Genomic DNA, 15451 nt, shown 5'->3' on the forward strand with positions numbered 1-15451 from the left:
TTTATGCATCTTCAGTACGATGAACGTGCTTCCTGGAGGGTAGTCATGGAGTAAGGGACGAAGTTCTGTGATCGTGCCTGCCTGTCTTGCATTAACATTTGAGGGCGTAGTCATTATTTAATGAATTATAGTTAATGAAAAAAAAAGAAAAAATGTAATGAGTAGGGCGGAGAGAGAGAGAGAGAGAGAGAGAGAGAGAGAGAGAGAGAGAGAGAGAGAGAGAGAGAGAGAGAGAGAGAGAGAGAGAGATTAATGAATTAAAAAAAATAAATAACACCCGCAAAGGATGGTAATCGGAAAGCAGGATGGTGAGCGGAAAATGATACTGCAAAAAAAATAAAATAAAAATAAATAAACTACGATGTGTGACTGATGATTAGCGTAAAAAAAAAAAAAAGCTGGAAGAACATCAATTTATGCATCATCGTCCCATTGTGCTGTACATCATAATTAACTATTTGTGAACTAAATACAACCCTTCATTAATAAAGATTAACTTTTCATCATGTCTCCACCAACCTAGGTATCCTCATTCCATCAATGATTAGTAATAAATGAGAACAGTGTGGGAATAAAGCGAAACACCAGTACTTTTGAGCTCTACTGTAGTGCTGCGTATCAGAGTTAATATTCAATGCAATTCCACGCTTTTTTCATTACTTTTTTTTAGTTTTTTTAGTTCATGCAAGCTCCACTATTTTAATCACTACTATTTATATATCTATTTTTTACGTGTCAACTAGTTCAGCAGACGGTACAGAGAGATGAGAGAGAGATGAGAGAGAGAGAGAGAGAGAGAGAGAGAGAGAGAGAGAGAGAGAGAGAGAGAGAGAGAGAGAGAGAGAGAGAGAGAGAGAGAGAGAGAGAGAGAGAGAGAGAGAGAGAGAGAGAGTCTTCAATATGGTACTATGGAATGGCTAAAAACATAATGGAGTTGAAGACTTGATCATTCACTTGTTGTTACTGCTTTATGGATCTCGTTGCGTCACCATAACCTCCCATATCGGTGCACTCTGCATGTCTCACCCTCGTGTTTACTTGAACCTTTGATGTCCAGGCCACACTATTCCCCACATTGCATCAAGCTGGCAGTCTCAACGTTTAACATGCCGCACATACACATGATCCAATGGACTCTTCTTAAAGGTGTTTGACGTCAAACTTAATCAGACAACTATTCAGTCTTCCCCAGAGATACTCAGCTATCCCCTTCCCCTCTGCACTAAAAACTAGTTAGCCTGTTCTTCTCTAAAAATCCAACAGGAAATTTCATATATCTTTTCTTGATAAAAACAGCTACCATAAGATAGTTTGTATCGTCTCCTTTCAGCAGCTAATTTATTCAAGGGTTTTACCGATCCTTGTATGGAGTACTGCTCCGACACTTGGGATGGTTCAACTCACACATCACTGCTAAACAAGGTGGAATAAAAAAAAAAAAAAAAAAACAGCTTTTTCTGTCACTGACTATTATCCTCTTGATTTTGTATCTCTTACTATCTTACTACCGTTATTTTCATGGTAACTGCTTTTCTGAACCTGTTAACCCTATGCGTTTCCCCCTCCTGCGGCCTTACTGCATGAGACTTTCAGTTTCCTCTCATCCCTGTTCTGTCCATCCTCGTAATGTAAAAGGTAAAAGGCATCTAAATTCTTTCATCCCTTCCTAGTAAACTGTGGAAATTTCTTCCTGTTGCTGTTTTTCTATCTTCCCACAACTTGAACGGTTTCACGAGAGGAGTATCAAGATAGCTCAGAAATTAGATTGGCCATCTCTCTTGGTTCTATTCCTGTTTATCTATCCATTTATCTTTTAGACAACAGCACTGCGAGCGGGACTTTTTTTTGTTCCATGCCGATACGTAAAAAAATAATAAAATACAATAAAATAAATTAAACCAAAGAAAAGAAAAATCTTTTCACTTTGATCTTTCGTTCTCGTATGCTTCCAGTTACTACTGTGAGTTATGCAAGCCTCAACGTGAAGCTCTCAAGTATTAAATTTTGCATTTAACAAAATAATTAAATACTTCCTAATATAAGTTCACAGCCTGATAGTGTTTTATTCCCGAGTGCTTAATTTTCATTTAGTATAATAAATACTTTCAAATTAAAATGTAAAAAAAATTTGGTAACGTATTTATTTTCTTTAACAGAGAGAAAGAACTGGTGGTAATAAAGTTCCATTAACGTTCCATAAAGTTTCGCTTAAGATAGTAAGTTGGATCAAACTTTATAAAATGTCTGGATTTATATTACTTACGATACTGGAGTTTTGTTTCTCTATTCCTATTAGCATCAACTTCAATCTATTCTCAAGTGTTCCTTCCTCTAAGAGCCGATTCAACTCCAAGACTTGACGTTATTGATTATTGTTTGACAGGTGCCGTCCCGCCACCCTGTTGTTCCCAGAGCCACACATCAAAGGAGCGGCATGGTTAAGAGCTAACGCAACCGCACTTAGTCACTGTCACTGGCTTGCATCCGTGACTGACGATCCCACTGGGGAGAGAACTGAACTTTAATGATTTAGTATTAGATTTTGAAGCTGAAACTGAGCATAGAGATGGAAGCCAGGATGGTAAAAGGTGAAGTATGTGGAACGCTGAATTAAAGCTAAAAGTGAAATAGACACTAACTTCAAAGAAATTTTACTGAAGGATTACGTTAATTCTAATGAGCTACTCTTTTTTCACGGGTTAGGTTTAATTGAATGAAAGGTAAACAAAAAACACCCATGTACTCTCGTGATATACATCATTTACGAAGAATTTGTGAGTTACTGTAATCTTATATGACATTAGTGCACCGGGTAGAATTTAAGTGATGTACTCTAACGTAGGAGAAGGTTCAGTGCAAGGTTGACATTTGATTAAGGGCATCACTTCTGAGGCAACCTGTTAAAATGATAAATCTACAAGTCCCATAATGTATTATAGTGTTGTTAAACACTCACACGACAAATTGACGGACTGATTGCATTAGGCGCCGCAATTTGACAAAGGAGTTCAGGAATTTAACATCGATATAACATTCATAGTTCTTTTACAATTCTTTATACACTTTCACCAATCAAAACTCATCCATTGTACCCTAAGTTGTGCTGAGTGTGTCGCTACACGTATTACACAGCTGGAAGTACCGCATTACAATGTATCACAAACAAACTAAAGGATTCCGATTATAACAAAGAACTCTGTAAAGCTACACAATTCCAGAAAAGTACCTTGTTCGTACGCTCCTAGGAAAATAGTTATTCGAATGGTCGATCGTGTGTGTGTGTGTGTGTGTGTGTGTGTGTGTGTGTGTGTGTGTGTGTGTGTGTGTGTGTGTGTGTGTGTGTGTGTGTGTGTTTCCGTAAATGTAACTCTGTCTGTGTTAATAATTCTAGACATATTGTGGTGAAAGTGATGAAGTCGGTCTCTCTCTCTCTCTCTCTCTCTCTCTCTCTCTCTCTCTCTCTCTCTCTCTCTCTCTCTCTCTCTCTCTCTCTGTGTGTGTGTGTGTGTGTGTGTGTGTGTGTGTGTGTGTGTGTGTGTGTGTGTTTCTGTGTGTGTGTGTGTTTCTGTGTGTGTGTGTGTGTGTGTGTGTGTGTGTTGTGGGGTGCGTGCACTTCAGAGGGCTTACCTGGCGTAGTCAAGTGTCTTTTTAAAAGTCTTTGGTCATCTGCTGTGCTGCCACTGCATCGCGGACACGAGCTCGCCTTTCTTACTTTGCTGCCTCGAGTGCAAACTTAGAACTTGTCTGCAATATTTAAAGAGTTATTTTGATATACGAGAATATAATATTTTTGAGGTAAATTAAATTATGAAATATGCCTTTGATATTTCACCAAATTATTAATTACGTGCCTTCCTTGCTGGAATGCTAGGGTTAGAATGTCTCTTATTTAGATTATATGATAATGGTTTGTAAAGGACTACCTGCTGACTCCATTAAAATGGAATTTGAAGATAAAGTGCGACCGGCAGATATGAAGGCTACATTTGTTTGTTTTTAAATCTTGTTTGTTTTATCTTCTTGTATTATGTAAATGTTTTTTTTTTTCACATGAGGACTCGCATGAGAGAGAGAGAGAGAGAGAGAGAGAGAGAGAGAGAGAGAGAGAGAGAGAGAGAGAGAGAGAGAGAGAGAGAGAGAGAGAGAGAGAGAGAGAGAGAGAGAGAGAGAGAGAGAGAGAGAGAGAGAGAGAGAGAGCGTTACATGCATATAAAATTAATTTCTTTTCACAGAGAAGCCTGAAAATCCCCAGAGAATGTGGGACCCCGAGAAGGGCGTTGGATTTCTACAGGGGCTGCAGGTGGTGCCCTTCACCCTTGACAACATTACGGTGGTGAATCACACAGCCCAGGTGGGAGCTACCACGTACCTCCACTGCCAGGTACGCAACCTGGCAAACAAACAGGTGAGTCTCATTATGGCAAGAGTAACTAGTAGTCTCACAAATAATTAACAATTTACAGGGAGATCCTTCAATTATGGAATGAGATACTACATTCAGGCGTAACTGAATCTGGATATAAGATGGTCAGCAGGATGTTTTAGGAGAAATGAAAACATAATCTTACATCACATGAATTATTCCTTCCAGCAATTTTATTATGCGCAGCGTCCCACGAACGTTTTTCATTCGTATCCCACTCCAATTTTTTCCTTTGCATTCCACTTATGTAAACTCTCTCTCTCTCTCTCTCTCTCTCTCTCTCTCTCTCTCTCTCTCTCTCTCTCTCTCTCTCTCTCTCTCTCTCTCTCTCTCTCTCTCTTACTTCATTGTAGAATTAGAGATATGTTTTATTTACAAGTTTATATATATATATATATATATATATATATATATATATATATATATATATATATATATATATATATATATATATATATATATATATATAAATAACTGTGTGTGTGTGTGTGTGTGTGTGTGTCGAAAAAGGTACTGCACCTTCATTAATGGGATGACATTCACGACAGGTACTGAAAAGTTCTCAACATTCATATTGTCGAAGTACATTTTCCTACATGCATATTATTGCGGGCATATTGAAACCACAGCTAAAGGTTTGATAAATGTGGACATCAGAACGTGAACAGTGCATAGGATGTGGAGGCACTAATAGTACACGTGGGCGACACCAAGCAGTATTGATAATGTACTAGTGTCAGTGAAAATGCATGAGAAGATTATGTTGACTCGAACCTGCTCATTATACTGTATGGAGACTGAATGTTCAAAGAGGGAAATGATGTGATGATAAGTGTGATTCATTTCACTTGCTCTGTATGCATTGGATGACGCAGCTCAAAACGAAAATTCGTTGAAAGTTTTCAATGAAGATATGAATCTCGATGAAAAACTGACATTACAGGTGTGTGGGTTAACGTGCATTGCTTTCAGCCAATATGAAATTTCGCTTATCTAAAATCACACTTAATGGTTTTTAAATTTAAAGTACAGAATATCCCATTAATTTAAATTAATGGGATATTCTGTACTTATTTACGGTGGTCTGAATCAATCTAATTATTCAGCGTTGAACATAATTTGCATGTTTTGTCGATATAATTATTTATCTTACTACATGGTAATAAAGAATGGCTATACAATAATATTAAATAAATGCATCTACTTGAACTATTTGTAAGGTACGAGATACAGAAGAAAACAGTAAAATTTAGCTAATCTTTTTAACGTGTTTTGGACCATGTGGCGCTTTAATTGCTCTTTGTGACCAACATTAGACTATATTGTTTTTATCTTAACTAACAACTCCGAGGTTCGAGGATCAATAATATACTTCAAGCTTAATGATATTTGTCCTCCTATATGGCAGAAGATGTTCTCACGAGTCCCGTTCTGTTCTGGTAGCTTTAAGAATAGTCACCGCTCTTGGTGAGGAAATCTTGAGATCTGATTCTTACATCCTTTCTGTCAGGACAGGCTCATTAAGATCATCATTGTCCCAGGGGATGATGCTCATCAGTGTTGTTCGCTGGTGTGTTCCTTTCTCTGATTTTCATCTGGTTTTCTTTCCCTGACTTTAATCTTTATCTTTCCTTTTCGTCCGAGATCGTTAAGTTCTCCACTTCTATTTCCTTCCTCCTCGAGCTCCTTTATTCTGTAGACACTTATCTCTATAATCTGGTTAACAGCTGACCTCTGGTGTTTTTACTATGTTACAAAGCATCTGGAGATCTTAACTTGGGAGAGTACCATAATATTCTCTAAACTGCAGAGTCCTTCAATGATTAGTCTTCACCACTACATTCTGTGTTCTCCACACGATGACGTGGACCAACACATATCGAGGGTGTTACCGCCATTGATGTCAACTGATGGTCTCAACCACAATGAGCAGTGCGAATGGTATATTCTGGAACTCTCAACTTATTTTTTTCCTCCTCCCTAAGATCTGAACTGTTATGAAATCGCGGTTTCAAGATATCCTCTCCTCTAAAACTCAGTTTCCCAACTATTTTTTGGGGAGAACTGCAAGTTGAGTGAGAGCTTTTACCCATTTTTTTCACTTCCGCTTTGCCAATCTCCTTGAAAAGTAAGAAATGGCTAGTGATAACAATAACAGATATCCAAAGTCCTTTAGGTAACCACTCGTAATAATTATCAAGCACAAAAATACAATTTTAAAGCCATTTACTCTCTATAACCTGTTAACTGCTGTACTTCCATTACATTCGTTCTAATAAGTCCATATTTATCACCGCATTTAATTAAACCGTCCCCAGGATCACGATCATTACTCTGATTGACTTTTTTTTCCTCTCTCTCTCTCTCTCTCTCTCTCTCTCTCTCTCTCTCTCTCTCTCCTTATAAAGTGTTTGCCTTCTCCTCGTTTCCTTTTTAGCCGAGTATCTCGTTTGATGTTAACGATTGTTCAGACAATTTGAGTATGATAAGACGATGGACTATCCATTCACTGGGGTGGTACTTAAGCTGAAACTGATATGTTTAGTGCTGAGGGAGTTGGATAACGTGGTGGTGGAGTGTTAGGTTATAACTTCATGGTGGTGGTGCGGTCATAAAACTGGCAGCATATTTAACATTAGACTTAGACACAATAGGCACTGAGGCTTAAGTTAATAAAAAAAAAATAATGAACGAGAGAGAGAGAGAGAGAGAGAGAGAGAGAGAGAGAGAGAGAGAGAGAGAGAGAGAGCATGGCACAATGACTTTCTGAAAGTGTAAAGTCAACTCCTGAAAGAAAATCAATAAAACAACAACAGCAGATAGTGGGCCTACTTCGTTTGCCACTTTGTAACGAAAAATATAAAGTGATGAGGATATCGCGTTTACTTCTTTGTTGAATTTTTTTTAAGCAGCAGTATTACTATGGCACTGCATCTTCACCTGCGATATACAGAGGAAGTGAAAGGGTTATTCTGCTGCAAGCCTGCATTCATACATCATTCATAACATCCATAAAAAAAAAAAAGACATCCACTTCTGCAGATTTCTGTCGCGGGCTGTTTCGGAAGCCCCTGGTAAGGTCGATGGTATTTCGAAATTTTGCATACAGTTCACGGAGTACCTGAGAATTGGGTTGCCGCTGGACTCTCAATGTAATGACAGACAGAAGTCGGCATCACTGAACCACAATTTTGTCACTGGTATCAGCAGTTTGTGTTCTGCTTGGTTTGTGCTGCGTTCACCAGTTAGATGTTTGGATAAATAGCTCATCTTCTTTATTGGATGTAAATGGTTTGTGCGAGAAGCAGAGGGTTATGTGATGCCTGAGGCAATGTCTTCCCACTCACTGTTCCGACACCCGCGCAAAGTTAACAAAGAACTATTACATAAGTGTCACTCATTATTCATGAGGGGAAGAGTTTCAGCAACGTAAAATTTAAGGATCAGTGGATTTCTGTTTAGTATAATAATATTATGTTAAAGCGTGTTTCGAATGTTCATGCAACTTCCAAATGCATTTATGAAAGAAAAACATTTAACTAGATTAAATTCACAATTAAGAACGGTTTTTATCTGATTAAGGACAAACAATAATTAGTTGGCACTAATTGCTGCCAGACATTAAAAGATCGTTAGGAAAGGAAGAGGAAGAGTAACTTGTGTAATCTCAGTGCAGTTTGGGATGAATACAGTTTTTATTGTCGAGTACAATAACCACGAAATCATGTTATTATTATAATCCAGAATAATTTTGTACGAGGCAAAACAGTAAAAGTAAGTTTCGTCACTGCAGAACACTGATATTAATAAGTCGAACGACTATACTTGTAAAATGCTATACTTAAAATGTTCATGATATGCAAAAGGTCATTCTGTAATTGGTTATCAATAATCATAGATGGGTAAGGTTTAGTATAAAATTGTAAAGAATTTTTGTGGTCCATAATAGAACCTGTAAAAGACTAAGCAAATAGTTACTTTCATTTCACATTTTTTCTCCCGCCAGGCTACATTCTTCATTCTCCTTAGCATATTTCTTCACTAGAATTGTGGATATCAAGTTTCCGTAAAAAAGCTCGCCTCTGGATGGCGTGTGCATAAGTGCCCCATTAGGTGTTGATGTCACGCGGCTGAGACCGACCTGGAGATGGCAGATGGATATTTTTCCTTGCTGTAATGACGTGCATTAAACGGCAGTTTGCCAGCTTTTATAATGGTTTATGTTATCATGACGTTATTTTTATGTGGAAGCAATGGAAAGGTGGAAGGAAGTTCAGCTTCAAATTAGGCGAAGGTGGAAAGAGAAGAAGACAAAGCCTGCACTACATGAAAAAAAAAAAAAAAATACACGAAATGTTTACCTAACCATAAAGAAAAAAAAAAACATTTTACAAATATATAAACACACTATTGCAGTTAGATTCTTATACTTTCCTGAAATAACTCAATGGGGTGCGATGGAATACAAAAAAAAAAAAAAAAACATACAATAAACACTTATGTCCAATTCAAAAAGGATGTATTATCTGTTACCATTTTAGTTTAAAGGAAGAGACGCTACGCTAATGCACAAAGCACACATATTTACATTATTTTGTATATTCATAAAACAGACTCAAAATGAAAAAGTGAGAGTCCTTACAACGAAAGAGAAGCGATACCCCACCGAAGACTGTTAAAACTGTATTGAGCTCCAAAGGACTCCAACAAATAAGATCATTATCCTTCACTAATGTGCGAATATGCTGCCGTAATACATGTAGCATATGGCGTAATGATAATGGTTTTGTTCTCCTATAGAGTACTTGAAATTGGGTGACTGAGTGTAACTGAAGTCGGGCGGCCACTGTGCCAAGCGAGTTGCACAACCCGCTGTCATTTGCACATATTTTTCGTTACATTAGGTACTTTAATCTACTAGCTTCAATAACAGAAGCCACGTACACAACTGACGGAATATTTAATCATAGTATTGAACTGAGCCACCCAAATTTTTAACATGTTAAACAATATCAATGGGGATTTCGTTAATAGAGCGAGCGAGAGAGAGAGAGAGAGAGAGAGAGAGAGAGAGAGAGAGAGAGAGAGAGAGAGAGAGAGAGAGAGAGAGAGAGAGAGAGAGAGAGAGAGAGAGAGAGAGAGAGAGAGAACCAGGAAACTATTAGTATATAAAGCAGAAAAGAAAATCTACGGTAATAAGTGAAGTATGAAGGCAAGATGTGTATGACTTCGTTTGGGGACGAATCATCACTACTTCATCTTGGCGTCCTCTCGTAAACAGCTGACCAAGGTTGCACAGCCCCGAGAGTGGCCTCTTATTTCAGCTGTGGCCACCGCGTCCATCTACTCTTCCCCTTCATACAGCATGAATGGCGGAGCGAATTGCAGGGGATAGGAACGTAAATAGGAGAGGACAGGATGGAACGCAAGGAAAAGGCAGCTCTGGTACCTTATCTGGCTTACTTACTTTGAGTGGAAGGTGCCCAGGAGCCCCCGCCCCCCCGCAAAAAAAAAAAAAAAAAAAAAGAAAAGAAAAAAAAATGTGCCCAAACTTACAGCTTAGAATAACCAAAATAAATATCTGAAAGATTTGTGGCTGAAAGGAGTGAGTGTTTTTGATGGCGGAGAGAGTTGCCGCTGGTTCTAAATAAAGTAAATAAATAAATAATAAATAAGTAAATAAATAAATAGATAAAAACATTATTTAACGATAAAGTGCAACGTAAACCACTACGTCACCTTTATTGGCAATGATCGACAAAAGTCCAATGCCAGGAAAGCCCCACGGCAGCACAGAAATAAATCATAATGCCATGCAGGATCCGGGGAAAGACAATTGGGAGCGTCCTTACTCGAAAATTGTGGGATTTTATCTATCATATGCGGAGCAAGAAGACCTGATCAAAAGAGTCTTGACAGAGAGTGATGTAAGGATGACTGCCTAGGAGGATCTCAAAGTAGTACTCAGACTCTCCTAACGAGTCAAGTGGCATCTCCAGCATCGAGAAAAGAGGCGTGATCAATAATCAAACACACACCGTCGCCAGGAGAACTACAGCATGATAGATGGAGTTTTCTGAGGAATAAACTATGGTTTTAAATACTCACAGTCTAATTTTGAACAATAGGTTATGTTTACAAATTTTTAGAGGCTAATTTATTAAACAATTTGAGGAACAGGCTATGCTTTACGTTTACAATATTCAACACTTAACTTTGAAAACAAGTTATAACCGGAGCATACTGTTGAACATTAGTCTAAATGTGCAGACACTGACCCTTCTTTTTGAAACGAGAGCACGAATAAAATGGTAATCGTATACCAGTCACGTTCAGTGTTGGTAGTTTGAATAATGTTTCTACCCTTTTCTTATTTTATTTTCTTGATCTTGTTCCAAACTATTTAAAAATAAATGAAAGCGAGTGCATAATTGTTTGCAAGGTTCACCTTGATGATCACGTACAATACATAAATTGAATTTCAGAGGCACTGCCGATCACGATGTTCTCCATAATATATAGATCTCTGAAGTCAGTCTCTACATGTAGCAGGAGTGAAATTTGATGTATTTGTCTACTCCTAAGTAGTCTCTTTTGGTTCTTTACTTAATTGTTAAGAGTTTCGACAAAAAAAAAAAAATAAATAAATAAATAAAAAAAAGCGTGGTTGAATATCGCCTTACGACACTGTGATAATGAGCCACGCGTTGCGAGTGAGCATCGAAGCAAGAACAAGTTAACTTGGTGAATTTTAGCGCAGCAATAAACAGTTTAAACAAAATCCTATGCATTTTTCTCTTTAACCAGTGGATCTCAAACATGTTATACGAGTATTTTATCAATAAGATGATGAAATAGTCTCGTAAGGGGAAAGGGAAACACAGGTACAAATGGATGAATCCCATTAGCCCAATTTGAGGGATGCAGGTCGCAGATATTAGAACACCGAATGAGTGAGGATGTGGGTGGCGAACCTAAATCGTGGAGCGCTTAAGAGGTGATGGAGGAAGAGACTGGAGGCGAATGTATATTACTGAGCGTACAACGATCTAATTAACTTTTGCTGCACTTGCAACTTTGTACGACTGATTAGTTCCATTGTTTAAGTGGTGGTAATATTTTAAATTTATTTGACTGAAATTAAGTACAATAATAGTCTCCTGGTATTTACATTAAGCTTCTCGTCCATTACTTTACGATGAATTTGTTCACAACAGTAACTGATATTTCATGTCATAGCAATTCAATACTTAATATTCATGTCACTAAATTATACACAACAAGTAAATGTATCGATGATAGTTGCTATCACTGTATCGATGAGGTTATGCCACCCAGTATCTAGCTTTGTTGCTCATCAGTGTTTCTGAGTTGATTTGCGACATCTGTTATTCTGGAGTTGATGATTGGTGATGCTTGTTACTTGCCCAGTCGATGAGGATGCCTGGAGTGTTGGTAGCGTGGAGGACCTGACTGAGACAGTGATTCTGGAAGCTTGGAGGTCGTGGGTAGTTAGTTGATATGTTGATAAGTGTGCAAGTAAAAGTCACGATGATGAGAGTTCTTGATTTAATAACAGATAGATAGTTTGCACACACTGGATTCGATACGAAATTGTAACGTGACGATTGATTGTACCCTCTCTCTCTCTGAAATATGATTTATAACTGAGCAGCGTATTTCATGGCTGACTGTGATTGAGCAGAACTAAGTGAAAGACCAAGACTGACTGCTTGTGACTAGGTGATTGACTGACTGTCTCTGACTGTGAATGAACTATACATGAAGGCTGTATTTATCTGAGCTAAGTAGATCGCAGATAATTATCCCTAAGGACTGGAAGTGGGTGTGAAATTCCCTTGAGAGGTACAGATGGGAGACAAAAACAGGTGTTATCCCTAAGGACAGGAAGTGGGTGTGAAATTCCATTGAGGTAGAGGAGAAATGACCAGGAAGGAAGACGAACATATGTATGCAGGTGTTATCTCTAAGGACTGGAGGTGGGTGTGAAATTCCCTTGAGAGGTGGAGAAAGGACTGGATGGCCATGGTAAACGTGGGATGAATAGCTATATGAAATATATATATATATATATATATATATATATATATATATATATATATATATATATATATATATATATATATATATATATATATATATATATATATATATATATATATATATATATATATATATATATATATATATATATATATATATATATATATATATATATATATATATATATATATATATATATATATACAACATCTTTTAATCTAAACATCATGATAACATTAGACATCCCACAATCATCCCTCCTTTTTACTCCCTCGAGCTAATTAATTATTTACGCTGGATCACACGCCTTTAATGTTCCACTTACGAGGAACAATATGTGACTGTCCATCTCGCCTCAGGCTCTCTGGTCTGGAATCGCGGAAACCTCTTGTCTCTCCGTCTCCTATTTCATCTCTTACATAATATACTCTATTTAAGAGCCTGTTTTCCCTCAAAAATTATCCATCTGTTATGGTAAAAATTTATATGGATTTCACATTTTACTTATACAATATCTGCGATCCATGCACGAGATCCACCCATAAGCATGACCCACCGATAAGCAGAAACACTGCTCAATCAGGGAATAAGGGCAGGGTTGCAGATAAGGGCAGAGAAAGAGGTGAAGGTTCTGGTATGTTCTCGTGGACTACCTCGTTTTCCTCTACTTTGTTGATTGATTGTCCTCTTCTGTTTTGGCATATGTTTTTCTTTCTCCTTAGACTTGGGTACAATATCGGGGTGTGTCATTCACAGTCCTTGGTATCGGGGTCCCCTCGTCCACGACATCTCGTGTTTATAGGTTTTTCCTGTTGTGGTGACCTGCGTCCTGTCTGTTTTCGTTCTCTTTGGGCCTACTTTCTCTTCTCATCTTGTGTTGTAAAACAGCTGCGTCGGGTGCTGGCTATTTCTATTTTCTTCATTTCGTCTTTCTGCATTTTTTTTTTCTTTTTCATTCTCCTGTTGTTTCGTCTCCATTTAATTTTGAAATGTCAACGCACTTTTGAGTATTATTTTCTTTCGTTAACAACAACAACAACAACAACAACAACAACAACAACAACAACAACAACAACAACAATAATAATAATAATAATAATAATAATAATAATAATAATAATAATAATAAAAATAATAATAATAATAACAATAATAATAATAATATATTCAGGAAATTAGATGAATATTCTTAGATATTTTGGTTTAAGAAATGCATGTCTGGTATACGAAGAGAACGAGAGTCCTTAATTAAAGGTAAGAAGAGGCAACATTATAAAGGGATATGAGTGCTAGTGACACTACCGACGACTCGAAGCCTAACAAATGTAGAAACTATGTAATGTTGCTGGCATTGATGTGGTTGTTTTCTACTGGCTAAGCAGGCCGAAAGTAAAAGCTCATAATCGCTTGTGCTTTAACCAATGTGTGCACTAATACACAAAAGAAACATTAAAAAAAAGGCGGGGTGAGCACATTGCCTGCCGTGACAGAAATGAAAATCCTGAAGCGTTGGCTGGCAGTCAGCGACCCAACAACGGAAAGCTTATGTTTTTTTAGTAGGACTATTTTGATGAACATTAATCACCTTCATGTATAATTAAAGTGTGCAATTTACTGAACAAAGGCGAGTGAAGAGCTGTGCATGGTGCTAACACGGTTACAGTGCATCGATTAGTAATGATAACTGTGATCGTGGTCGCGCACCACGGTGATATTACGAGATTGCAACAATTATATCTACTGTTAAGTAATGCGACTAGGTCATTATCTATGTCATTTAATTTCACAGTTGCAATCAAAGCAGGTACCCAAGCGCTTAATACGCAATGGAGCGTGAATTTCACTTTTTTTTTCCCTCTATTTTCCTTTCGTTTCCTTCCTTTTGGCGCTGAGCTTTAGTTAAAAAATAAAGAAAAAAGAAAAGAAAAAAAGTGTTATTGAATTATAAAAGTTGCCAGTCGCTCCACTCGTGACCTCATTCTGGAAAAGTCCATTTTTACTTTTATTTTTTTTACATTAAACCTGGAATGGGACATGACTGCGCGATAATCCTCAGTGAAGTATAAACCACAAAGACATGTTTTTGAGGGACAGCCTCGACGTAATGTGCCTCAGAAAACACAGTGAGTCTTGGTGTTTTCTGCCAGACTTAACTTATCAAAGGAAACACAGAAATCCACAGCTGTTACAAAAATTCTGGTGTGTGTGTGTGTGTGTGTGTGTGTGTGTGTGTGTGTGTGTGTGTGTGTGTGTGTGTTTGTAGGCGCTGTTGTCATCTCAATCCCATATTACTTTCTATCACCTCATCGTCCCTGCATTCATTCATAATCACCTATTACTCCCTCCCATCATCAACTCACTCGCAATCATTAGTGACATTCCACCACCACCGTCCCTCACCCCATCACTCACCAATAAAATTATCAGCACGTCACCACCCTTCACTTCCCACAGCTCACCACAAGTCATCACCATCCATCACTCCCATCACCACCACCATCACCCCTCATTTCTACACCTCCCACGCACCACACATCCTCACTCACATAGAGAAACGACAGGCTCACGAATATCTTAAAAAAAAAAAAAGAAAAGAAAAAAAAGTATCATGACGGGAGCTACATTTTAATAATGATTCAGCGGACTCGTTGGTGAAGCGCGCATGGAGGAAAAAGGAGACGAGTTTGCCGGGCGTGAAAAGGCTGAATACACGTAGATGTTTGCACGAGGTGGCCTGACGCAGAGGGTGACAGAGCTCTTGTGTTACAGTCTTGTGCCTACATTTTTTTTTTTTTTTGTGTGTGTGTAATGTAAATCATCTCTAAAGCAGTCGTCCAATAAAAGAAAAGAAGAAATAAGAATATGACGAAAGTAGTTTACTAAAAGGGATATACCAGGATGTGCTTAACTATTACGAAGAAGCGGAAAAAAAAAATGAAGGAAGGAATTAATAGAAGGAAAGAG

At 37.8% G+C, this 15451-nt stretch overlaps 1 protein-coding gene across 2 annotated transcripts in view; it reads left to right on the top strand.

Annotated features, from left to right (window-relative positions):
- LOC135107555 (zwei Ig domain protein zig-8-like) overlaps window positions 1-15451 on the top strand; it is an 81750-nt gene that overhangs the window by 40650 nt on the left and 25649 nt on the right. For both annotated transcript variants that reach the window (XM_064017556.1, XM_064017555.1), the window contains one exon: window positions 4233-4405. In XM_064017556.1, the coding sequence (XP_063873626.1) occupies window positions 4256-4405 (150 nt within the window). In that variant the 5' untranslated portion in view covers window positions 4233-4255. The remainder of the gene's footprint in view (window positions 1-4232; window positions 4406-15451) is intronic.

This window comes from Scylla paramamosain, chromosome 15 (assembly GCF_035594125.1).
Source record: "Scylla paramamosain isolate STU-SP2022 chromosome 15, ASM3559412v1, whole genome shotgun sequence".
NCBI lineage: Eukaryota > Metazoa > Arthropoda > Malacostraca > Decapoda > Portunidae > Scylla > Scylla paramamosain.